General features: G+C 53.2%; 1 protein-coding gene across 1 annotated transcript in view; it reads right to left on the reverse strand.

Moving 5' to 3' along the window:
• Positions 1-1,961: 1,961 nt before the first annotated feature.
• Positions 1,962-12,365, reverse strand: part of inpp5ka (inositol polyphosphate-5-phosphatase Ka) — a 29,775-nt gene continuing 19,371 nt past the window's right edge. The window contains exons 6-12 of the mRNA XM_060847749.1: positions 11,921-12,032; positions 11,119-11,228; positions 10,686-10,878; positions 9,664-9,801; positions 7,225-7,308; positions 6,124-6,228; positions 1,962-3,493 (exon numbers count right to left, since the gene is read on the reverse strand). Coding sequence (XP_060703732.1) covers positions 3,398-3,493; positions 6,124-6,228; positions 7,225-7,308; positions 9,664-9,801; positions 10,686-10,878; positions 11,119-11,228; positions 11,921-12,032 — 838 coding nt within the window. The 3' untranslated portion in view covers positions 1,962-3,397. The remainder of the gene's footprint in view (positions 3,494-6,123; positions 6,229-7,224; positions 7,309-9,663; positions 9,802-10,685; positions 10,879-11,118; positions 11,229-11,920; positions 12,033-12,365) is intronic.

The following is a 12,365-nucleotide window of genomic DNA, read 5'->3' on the forward strand; positions in this document are numbered from 1 at the left end:
ATTCTGAATTGACCCCCTCTAATTCTCAGGCTGTGCCCACAGGTCTAGTCTCCCCACCTAACGGAAACAATTTCCCAGCATCCACCCTTTCTAACCCATGCATTATCTTGTAAGTTTCTGTTAATCTCCCCTCAACCTTCTAAACTCTAATGAATACAATCCCAGGATCCTCAGCCGTTCATCATATGTTAGACCTACCATTCCAGGGATCATCCGTGTGAATCTTTGCTGGACACGCTCTGGTGCCACTAAGTCCTTCCTGAGGTGTGGGGCCTAAACCTGGACACAGTGTTCAAAATGGGGCCCAACTCGAGCTTTATAAAGACTCAGTAGCACATCGCTGCTTTTACAGTCCAACCCTCCTGAGCTAAATGACATCATTACATTCACTTTCTTAACCACGGACTCAACCTGCGAGTGAACCTTTAGAGAATCCGGGAGAGCAGAGTTTCTCACCCACTGTGGAGACCCAGAGAAAGTACAAGACATTGGGGAAGTTCCTCCAGCTTTAATCACGGGGATAAAAACCAGCATTTACAAGTTGCTCAGACACTCCTATGCAAAGTGAAAAGATTTAAAAACATCCTCTTAACCAAATCACTCCAATCAAATCAGAGGAGCCCACCCGGGCTGCAGCTTCCCCCCCAGACCCAGGGAGTGAGGGTGGGCACGGGGTATCAGCGCCCTCTGTCCAGCCAGAGGACAGAGACAGTCACACTGTCCCCACAGGGACAGCCCCCCCACTCCCTCAGGAAAGAGGGAGGCCGTTCGGCCCTTCAACACTGTTACACAGGGACAGGAGGCGGCCGTTCGGCCCCTCGACACTGTCACACAGGGACAGGAGGCGGCCGTTCGGCCCCTCGACACTGTCACACAGGGGCAGGAGGCAGCCGTTCGGCCCCTCGACACTGTCACACAGGGGCAGGAGGCGGCCGTTCGGCCCCTCGACACTGTCACACAGGGACAGGAGGCCGCCGTTCGGCCCCTCGACACTGTCACACAGGGACAGGAGGAGGCCGTTCGGCCCCTCGACACTGTCACACAGGGACAGGAGGCGGCCGTTCGGCCCCTCGACACTGTTGCACAGGGACAGGAGGAGGCCGTTCGGCCCCTCGACACTGTTACACAGGGACAGGAGGCGGCCGTTCGGCCCCTCGACACTGTTACACAGGGACAGGAGGTTGCCGTTCGGCCCCTTGACACTGTTAAGGAACAGGAGGAAGCCATTCAGCCCCTCAACACTGTTACACAAGAACATTAAGAGGCCATTCAGCCGCTCGACACTGTTACACAGGGACAGCAGGAGGTCACTCAGCCCAGTGCGGATCATTTATAAACAGTTTGGGGTGAGGTTACCTCGATAACATGAACATACTTGAAGAGAAATTCTCAGTCTTTACACCAGACTCAGCACCATGGAGGAGGAACTGGGAGCTGTGGGGACCCTCTCAGAAACAGCGATCACACTGCGGGCCCAGTTAGCTCCAGGGCCAGGGGCTTTCAAAGGATCCTGTTCACATAAACTCACTCGAGAGTTTTTACTCTGAACTGAGCCGATGTTTTGCTTGGGACAGGGTTGACTGGATATCACAAGGTGGCCATTCAGCCAGGGTGCTGGCCCTCTAGCTGAATGCCAGCTCCCCCCACGATGTCTCCATTACAGAGTGTCCAGGAATGTGCCCATCTCTCCTGCGAACACACTGACAGCTCTGTGTGGCACAGAGCCCCAAAACATTCACAGGCTCCTCATTTCAGTCTGAAATGGCCAGCCCTCGATTCAGAGTCTGCACCCTCCCCACCCCCCCCAAACAACTCAGTGTTTGAGATCCCTCCATCAAACTGCACCCTCCCCACCCCCCCCAAACAACTCAGTGTTTGAGATCCCTCCATCAAACTGCACCCTCCCCACCCCCCCTCATAGAGATCATCCTCCAGGGAATCCCCCCAGAGTCTCTCTTCACTGTCACCCCTCCCCCCACCAATAACAACAAGGACCTTCCTTCAGGAAGGCGACAAAAACCAGACACAGGAAACTGAGGCCAGATACATAACGGCAGGGAGCTCCCTGGGAAGCCTCAGGGACAGACAGAAGGAGAGAGAGAGCACGCGCAAGAGAGGGATGCAGAGAGAGAGATACAGAGAATCACGGACAGAGAGAGACAGAGAGACAGAGATAGAAAGAGAGAGATAGAGATAGAGAGAGAGATAGAGAGAGAGAGATAGAGAGAGAGATAGAGAGACACACAGAGAGAGAGACACAGAGAGAGAGACACAGAGAGAGAGACACAGAGAGAGAGACACAGAGAGAGAGACACAGAGAGAGAGAGATAGAGAATCAGAGAGAGAGAGAAAGAGAGACAGAGATAGAGATAGAGATAGAGAGAGAGAGAGAGATACACACACAGAGAGACACACACAGAGAGACACACAGAGAGAGACACACAGAGAGAGACACACAGAGAGAGACACACAGAGACAGAGAGAGACACACAGAGAGACAGAGACAGAGAGAGAGAGAGACAGAGAGAGAGACACACACACAGACACACAGAGAGAGACACAGAGAGAGACAGAGACAGAGACAGAGAGACAGAGAGAGAGAGACAGAGAGAGACAGAGAGAGAGACGCAGAGAGAGAGAGAGACGCAGACACGTAGAGAAAGACAAAGAGACTCACATACAGACACGCAGAGACAGATACACACACACGGACACAGACACACGCGGACACAGACACACACACACACACACACACACACACACACAAAGTGAGAGAGATACACACACACACAAAGTGAGAGAGACCACACACACACACACACACACACAGTCATGCAGAGACAGTTAATGAAGGAGATAATGGGGGAAATCAGAGATAAATCAGTGACAGCCTGTCTCCACCCTCCCACATCCAGTCATTGGGATTATCAATGGACAAAACATCATCATATTGCTGTGACGGGATAGTGAAGATGGAGAATAAATGACAGAACGTTGGAGCTAATCAGTGTGGCTTGTCTACAAAGGGTTTCTCCAAGAGTACACTCACTTTTCCCAACCATTAACCCCTCCCCTCAAACACAGCCAGTTCAGGATGGGCCCAGTTACTATCCAGGCCTGTGGAAAGGTGTATCACGATTGGTTAAACTGCATTACTTTTTATATCAAAAAAAGGAGAGGGGTTGGGGAATTGGGAGAGGAGCTGGAAAGGTCAGTGTGCCAGGCCCAGAGTGTACCAGGTTCCAACATCACCTCCCGCCCAGGAGGACTCACTCTGGGGCTGGGAGGGGGAGCCCTGGACAGGGGGAGGGGAGCTCCGGAGGGTGTGGGGGTGGTATGAGGTGCTGCCGTTGCCATGGGCAGTGGAGACAAGTCACATGATCCAGTCAGTGGCCACTCAGTATGTGTCCATGTGACCAGGAGCTGGGTGGTCACATGACATGTCCATTCCATTCCCAATCTCCAGCTGGGTCTCCAAACACTCCGGCACGATCTGGGACAGTGAACATAACAAAGTCAGACACGCATTTAGATTGCACCCTTCACATCCACAGGGCAGAGCAAAGTGTTTCATAGGTAAACAGCTCTTCATCTTACTCACTCCCGCAATATAGGAAACAGTAGCTAATTTACACACAGTGAGCTCCCACAACAAGCAGAGCCACCGTCTGCCCCGTTCCCTCAGCACTGACCCACCCACAGTGCGGCACTCCCTCAGCACTGACCCACCCACAGTGCGGCGCTCCCTCAGCACTGACCCACCCACAGTGCTCACTCCCTCAGCACTGACCCTCCGACAGTGCGGCACTCCCTCAGCACTGACCCTCCGACAGTGCGGTACTCCCTCAGCACTGACCCTCTGACAGTGCGGCGCTCCCTCAGCACTGACCCACCCACAGTGCGGCGCTCCCTCAGTACTGACCCTCCGACAGTGCGGCGCTCCCTCAGCACTGACCATCTGACAGTGCCCACTCCCTCAGCGCTGACCCTCCGACAGTGCGGTACTCCCTCAGCACTGACCCTCTGACAGTGCGGCGCTCCCTCAGCACTGACCCACCCACAGTGCGGCGCTCCCTCAGTACTGACCCTCCGACAGTGCGGCGCTCCCTCAGCACTGACCATCTGACAGTGCCCACTCCCTCAGCGCTGACCCTCCGACAGTGCGGCGCTCCCTCAGTACTGACCCTCCGACAGTGCGGCGCTCCCTCAGCACTGACCATCTGACAGTGCCCACTCCCTCAGCGCTGACCCTCCGACAGTGCGGCGCTCCCTCAGCACTGACCCACCCACAGTGCGACACTTCCTCAGCGCTGACCCTCCGACAGTGTGGCGCTCCCTCAGCGCTGACCCTCCGACAGTGCGGCGCTCCCTCAGCGCTCCACTGGTCACAGGCCTCCAGTCTGAATAACAAACCTCCCCCACCACCCTCTGTCTTCTACCTTTGAGCCAGTTCTGTATCCAAATGGTTATATTCTCCCTATACACCGTGAGATCTAACCTTGCTAATCAGTCTCCCATGGGGAACCTTGTTGAACATCTTACTGAAGTCCATATAGATCTCATCTACCGCTCTGCCTTCATCAATCTTCTTTGTTACTTCTTCAAAAAAACTCAATCAGACATGATTTCCCACGCACAAAGCCATGCTGACTATCCCTAATCAGTCCTTGCCTTTCCAAATACATGTACATCCTGTCCCTCAGGGTTCCCTCCAACAACTTGCCCACCACCGAGGTCAGGCTCACTGGTCTATAGTTCCCTGGCTTGTCTTTACCGCCCTTCTTAAACAGTGGCACCACGTTAGCCAACCTCCAGTCTTCCGGCACCTCACCTGTGACTATCGATGATACAAATATCTCAGCAAGAGGCCCAGCAATCACTTCTCTAGCTTCCCACAGAGTTCTAGGGTACACCTGATCAGGTCCTGGGGATTTATCCACCTTTAACCATTTCAAGACATCCAGCACTTCCTCCTCTGTAATACGGACATTTTGCAAGATCCATCATTTATTTCCCTACAGTCTATATCTTCCATATCCTTTTCCACAGTAAATACTGATACAAAATATTCATTTAGTATCTCCCCCATTTTCTGTGGCTCCACACAAAGGCCGCCTTGCTGATCTTTGAGGGGCCCTATTCTCTCCCTAGTTACCCTTTTTGTTCTTAATATATTTGTAAAAACCCTTTGGATTCTTCTTAATTCTATTTGCCAAAGCTATCTCATGTCCCCGTTTTGCCCTCCTGATTTCCCTCTTAAGTATACTCCTACTTTCTTTATACTCTAAGGATTCACTCGATCTATCCGTCTATACCTGACATATGCTTCCTTCTTTTTCTTAATCAAGCCCTTAATTTCTTTAGTCATCCAGCATTCCCTATACCTACCAGCCTTCCCTTTCACCCTGACAGGAATATACTTTCTCTGGATTCTTGTTATCTCATTTCTGAAGGCTTCCCATTTTCCAGCTGTCCCTTTACTTGCGAACATCTGCCTCAATCAGCTTTGGAAAGTTCTTGCCTAATACCGTCAAAATTGGCCTTTCTCCAATTTAGAACTTCAACTTTTAGATCTGGTCTATCCTTTTCCATCACTATTTTAAAACGAATAGAATTATGGTCACTGGCCCCAAAGTGCTCCCCCACTGACACCTCAGTCACCTGCCCTGCCTTATTTCCCAAGAGTAGGTTCAGTTTTGCACCTTCTCTAGTAGGTCCATCCACATACTGAATCAGAAAATTGTCTTGTACACACATAAGAAATTCCTCTCCATCTAAACCCTTAACACTATGGCACTCCCAGTCGATGTTTGGAAAGTTAAAATCTCTGACCATAACCACTCTATTATTTTTACAGATAACTGAGATCTCCTTACAAAATTGTTTCTCAATTTCCCTCTGACTATTGGGGGGTCTATAATACAATCCCAATAAGGTGATCGTCCCTTTCTTATTTCTCAGTTCCACCCAAATAACTTCCCTGGATGTATTTCCAGGAACATCCTCCCACAGCACAGCTGTAATGCTATCCCTGTAAGGCCATTCCCCCTCCTCTCTTGCCTCCCTTTCTATCCTCCCTGGAGCCTGGTTGGACCATACTGTCAGTTGTGATGTGGGATATACCTGGAAGTGATAGCTGACTCCGACGATGATCTCCATGTTGCTGCTGTAATAGCAGAGGAGGAATTCTCCACCTGAGCTGGGTATCTCCTCACTGTTCAGATACACCTAGAGGGCAAAGTGAGGGCAGTATGTGAACACAGACTCAGCCATCTGACCCAGTCAGTGTCTGCTGCTGTGACTGTGCTCCCAGCTGACAGGGCTGGGTTAGCCTGTACAACCCCAAAACCTGACCAACAGGAAAACTCCCCAGGGAGGATTCCTGAACCGAGCGGCTGTGCCCACTGTGTAGGCTGGGACCCTCTCTCTCTCTGGAGAAGGCTGAGGGGAGACCTGAGTGAAGGTTTTAAAATGAGGAGGGGGTTAGATATTGTTCTGAGGGTCAAAGGGTCTGGAGAGAATGCAGGAACGGGGGGGCTGAGTGGGGGGATCAGCCACGGGCGTAATCAATGGTGGAACGGGCTCAAAGGGCCGAATGGCCTGTTCCTAGCTCCTGTATTTCTGTGACAGGGTGGATGGAGAGAAAATGGCTCCCCTCGTGGGGGTGACTAGGATTCTGTCAGTGATACAGACACTCCGTAATAAATCCATTTGGGAAGTCAGGAGAAATACCTTCTCCAGGGAATGGGGGGGAATGTGGGACTCACTCCCACAGGGACAGGGTGAGAGGAATTGATATACATTCCAGGAAAGCTGGATTAATCACGAGGGACACAGGGGACGTAAGGAGATACTGAGGGGGACAGAAAGTGCAGGGGAAGGGGACGAGGCTCACGTGGTGGAGAAGCCTGGAGCAGACAGACCGAATGGCCTATGGGTGTTCTGGTTGCCCTGGTGACAACTGATCATCTTCATCTTGGCTAATGGAATGAGCAATTCCCAAATTCCCAGCACGTCCCTGGAAATTCCAGGGATACTGACTACGATGGGAAGCAGAGACACAGAAGGACCATAAATAAGAATTGTGTTCTCTCTTTACTTAATCCATCAGAAATTAGAACAAAGGCTGTTCGACTCCGCGAGAAGGTTAGGGGTGAAAGGTCAGCTAACGGAACCTCCAGGGATGTGGTCAGAGTTGGCAAGGTGAGCAAAGTCATCCCTTACCTGGTAAACATCGTCCTGGACCATTAATTCATCATCCTTTACCCAGAGGTAGGTTACGTAGTCCATGTGAGAACGGAACCCAACCTGAAACAACAAACCCACTGGATGACATTTCCCGCTCACCACACTCTCTCACTCCCCTCCTGCACATGGAACAAACGCTTCACTCCACACTCTCTCACTCCCCTCCTGCACATGGAACAAACGCTTCACTCCACACTCTCTCACTCCCCTCCTGCACATGGAACAAACGCTTCACTCCACACTCTCTCACTCCCCTCCTGCACATGGAACAAACGCTTCACTCCACACTCTCACACTCCCCTCCTGCACATGGAACAAACGCTTCACTCCACACTCTCTCACTCCCCTCCTGCACATGGAACAAACGCTTCACTCCACACTCTCTCACTCCCCTCCTGCACATGGAACAAACGCTTCACTCCACACTCTCACACTCCCCTCCTGCACATGGAACAAACGCTTCACTCCACACTCTCTCACTCCCCTCCTGCACATGGAACAAACGCTTCACTCCACACTCTCACACTCCCCTCCTGCACATGGAACAAACGCTTCACTCCACACTCTCTCACTCCCCTCCTGCACATGGAACAAACGCTTCACTCCACACTCTCTCACTCCCCTCCTGCACATCGAACAAACGCTTCACTCCACACTCTCTCACTCCCCTCCTGCACATCGAACAAACGCTTCACTCCACCCGACGCAACAACAAGTCACTGCAATGCAGTGCCTTTCAAATACTGAACCACACAGAGTGGATGGGGCTGTGCACCACATTGGTGGGGGGGGGGGCGTTGAATGGGTATGATGGGCAGAGTGGGGGTGGTGTTGGCCTAATGACCATATTGTGGTGTTAATCTGGAACCACAGAGTTCAAATTCCTCTAACAAATGGCAGAAAAATTCATGGGAATGGATCTGCTGTTTGCTCTTGCAGGCAGCTCTTCCCAGATCACAGCAGCACGGTGGCTCAGTGGTTAGCACTGCTCCCTCACAGCGCCAGGGTCAGTTCCCGCCTCTGGTCACTGTCTGTGTGGAGGTTGCACATTCTCCCCGGGTCTGCGTGGGTTCTCTCCGGGTGCTCCAGCTTCCTCTCAGTCCAAAGATGTGCAGGTCAGGTGAATTGGTCGTGGGAAATTGCCCGTAGCGTTCAGAGATGTGTAGGTTAGGTACATTAGGGGTAAAATGTCGGCTAGGGAAATGGATCTGGGTGGGTTACTCTTTGGAGGGTCGGTGTGGACTTGTTGGGCTGAAGGGCCTGTTTCCACACTGTAGAGAATCTATGACAACAACTGGATAGAAACCTTCCACGTCTTGCCCAGTGGGTCTCCTGCTAATTATTTTAAATCGGGTTATGGATCGTCCTGCTTTCAGAAACCCTTCTCCCCTTCATTTTATTATTAATCTAAATTTTGAATGCTTTAATTAAATCTTCCCTTCACCTTCTTTGCTCCAAGTGAAATCCTCTGGGGTAGAGGCTTCAGATACCAACCCCATTGGACACAGGCAGACAGCCCCCAATATCACTTACCTATGTGTTTGTATTCACTCAGGGGAGAGGAACTCACCGGCTGGGCCCAGTATTTATTACCCCGTCCCTAGTTGCCCCTTGAGAAGGTGGGGGTGAGCTGCCTTCTTGAACCGCTGCAGTCCATGCACTGTGGGTTGACCCACAATGCCCTTAGGGAGGGAATTCCAGGATTTTGACCCAGTGACAGTGAAGGAATGATGATATATTTCCAAGTCAGGATGGGGAGGGGCTCGGAAGGGACCTTGCAGGGGGTGGTGTTCCCATGTATCTGCTGCCCTTGTCCTTCTAGATGGAAGTGGATGTGGGTTTGGAAGGTGCTGCCTGAGGATCTTTGGTGAATTTCTGCAGCACATCTTGTCGATGGTGCACACTGCTGTTACTGAGTGTGGGTGGGGGAGGGAGGGGATATTTGTGGATATGGGGCCAGTCAAGTGGTTGCTTTGTCCTGGATGGTGTTGAGCTTCCTGAGTGTTGTTGGAGCTGCCCCCATCCAGGGCAAGTGGGGAGTATTCCATCACCCTCCTGACTTGTGCCTTGTAGATGGTGGGACAGGCTTTGGGGAGTCAGGAGGGGAGTTACTGCAGGATTTCTAGCCTTTGACCTGCTGTTGTAACCACTGGGTTAATGTGGTGAGTGGTAATCCCCCCCACCCTGGATGTTGATCGTGGGGGATTCAGTGATGGTAACACCATTGAATGGCAGAGGATGGTGGCTTGATTGTCCCTTGTTTGTTTGAGATGGTCGTTGGTGTGGGAGATGTAAACAAACTGCTTCAGTGCCTGAGGAGCTGTGAATGCTGCTGAACACTGGGCAGGTTCACCCTCAGTCAGCTAGAGGGATACAGAAGGCAGGGAGAGCTGGCCCTCAGTGTTCACCAATTACCTTGAATAGGCCAATCCAGTCCCAGGTGCTGCTGGGATACTCATCCAGCATGCAATAGGAGATGACGGCGTCATGTCCCGGTTTCCACTCTCCCACCGGCTGCAGCTCCACCAGGGGTCGGGTAATCAGCTTCTCAAACTGAGGGCAGAGAACAGCACAGCGTCACTGGCAGCAGCAGCAGCCCTCTCCCCTCCAGCCCCTTCCCTCCTCTTTCCAACCCCTCCGCCCCATTCCATCACTCTCCTACCCCAAGCGGGGGTCTCGATTACACCCACCCCATTCCCCCCGAGCTGGGCTGGCCTAATGGAGGAACTGGCTCATCCAATTCAGCACAGGAAGGATTTCTCAGGGGGAGGTGTGACAGGGAGACAGGGGGAGGACGGGGGGGGGGGGGATGGGTGGGGGGGGGATGGGGGAGCATTGGACAGTGGGAGAAGATGGGGGTACAGGGATAGGGTGGGGGGGCAGGACGGGGGAGGGATGGGGGAGGATTGGACAGTGGGAGAAGGTGGGGGTACAGGGATAGGGTGGGGGGGAGAGGGATGGGGGAGAATTGGACAGTGGGAGAAGGTGGGGGTACAGGGATAGGGTGGGGGGGAGGGATGGGAGAGAATTGGACAGTGGGAGAAGGTGGGGGTACAGGGATAGGGTGGAGGGGGAGGACGGGGGGAGGGATGGGGGAGGATTGGACAGTGGGAGAAGGTGGGGGTACAGGGATAGGGTGGGGGGGGGGGAGGATGGGGGGGAGGGATGGACAGTGGGAGAAGGTGGGGGTACAGGGATAGGGTGGAGGGGGTGGACTGACAAATCCTAGCTCTCTGATTTGAAACCTTCTGTTGTTGTTTGTGAACTGATAGGAAATGAGATTTAAAAACAGGCCTGTTAGATTGGACAGACTGGGTGAAGATCACCTCCCAGAGCTGGCCCCTCCCTTTCTGGAGTGGGGGGGTGGGGGGGGTTCTGTTGTCCCAAACTGTTGCCATGTCAATGCCATGAACCTGCAGGCTCCCTGGCACTCTCACCTCCAGGGAGAAGGTGCCCACCACCGGCTTGTGGTCACTGACTCCATACTGCATCTGGCTGTCGTAGGTGTTTAACGTCACCCCAATGGGCTTCTTCAAGGGAGCAGTTTGGGGCTCGCTCCCTCCAGCCTCAGCACCTTCCTTCAGCCGCCACAGGATCCGATCAGTCCAGGCCGGTTTCCGTTTCTTCCCACTGTCACAGGCAGGAGGGAGCAGCAAGGTCAGAAATAAAATGGTGGGGGGGTCAGTGGGGTGGGTCAGAGGGGAAAGAGGGAGTCGAGGTAAGAGTGGGAAAATAGGGGGTAACTAGGGAATGGGGTGGGAGAGGGAATCAGGGTGAAGGCGGAGTCAGGGGAGGGTTGGTGAGGGGTGGGGAGGGGAGGAGAGGTCAGTTGAGAGTTGGGGTGGGGGTGTGACACTGGGGTGAGGTTACCTTGTGTCGTATTCGATGGAGGCAACGTTGAATTTGTAGGTGGGTTTGAACAGCAGCTCTCCCTCCTGGAATCCATTCAGCACTGGCTCCACCTTCTTGGCTCGGTTCAGCTGCCAGGACAGGAGACGAGGAGGAGAACACATCACCGTGGGAAACACCGTCTCACAGCGCAATACCCTGTCTGTAACCCCGTGCTGTCCCTGTCCCTGTTTGATGGGGGTGGGGGGAGAGTGTAGAGGGAGCTTGACTTGACATTTCTGCTCAAGCTCCCAGTCTAAAGGATATGACCTTTGTACCCAATGGGACAACATCTGATGACACTCCAAGTCTAACCATGGAGGACACACCTTGCTGCTGGCCACTCCACACTCCACCATCCCACTAAGGAGTCCAAGTTGCTAAAGCAATGTAGTCTGGACCAGAAGCTGCAGTTGGAGCAATGCTACCCTCTGTTCCCCTGAGCTCTGAGCACCTGGAGGCTCCATTTATATCAAGATTAGAGCGGTGCTGGAAAAGCACAGCAGGTCAGGCAGCATCCTGATGAAGGGCTCCTGCCCCAAACATCGATCCTCCTGCTCCTCGGACACTGCCTGACCTGCTGTGCTTTTCCAGCACCACACTCTGATCTTGACTCCATTTATACCAACCCCCCAGGAAACCATAAACAGCTGGGGGGCACTCGGTCCTTCACGCCGAGCATCACTCCCACCTCCCCCTCCCTACCCTGGACCCCAGACCACATGCCCTTGAGCACAAACCCCCACTCCCTCCGGACCGCGGAGCCCTTGGCCCTGACCCTGACCTGGTCCTTGTCCCACAGAAGGTGGTAACATTTCTTGCTGATGGTCTCCCGGATGAAGTGTAGGCCATGGTCAGCGATGCGGAAGTTGAGGTCCCCAAACCAGAAAACCAGGCTGTACCAGACAAAACCAGTTAGTCACCAGAAAACAGTCGCTACGGCAACCCACCACAGTCAGTGATTATGAAAACAAACCTCAAAAAATATCAAAAAACACACCTAAACCAACAGTGAGGGGGGCTGTGGGCACGGAGGGTCAGTGAGTACTGGGCACAGACGGGAACGGCTCCTCACAGGGACCTGGACTCACACAGCCCAGGGGAACCCAGTGTTAGTGAGGGACAGGGGGACCGCAGGAAACAATGCCACCATCCGGAATACTGCCAGGGCAGAGCAGACAGCGGGCAGGGAGAGTACAATGGCAGAGTGGGGGGTGGGGGGGGGGGGA

This window comes from Hemiscyllium ocellatum, chromosome 31, assembly GCF_020745735.1.
Source record: "Hemiscyllium ocellatum isolate sHemOce1 chromosome 31, sHemOce1.pat.X.cur, whole genome shotgun sequence".
Taxonomy (NCBI): Eukaryota; Metazoa; Chordata; class Chondrichthyes; order Orectolobiformes; family Hemiscylliidae; genus Hemiscyllium; species Hemiscyllium ocellatum.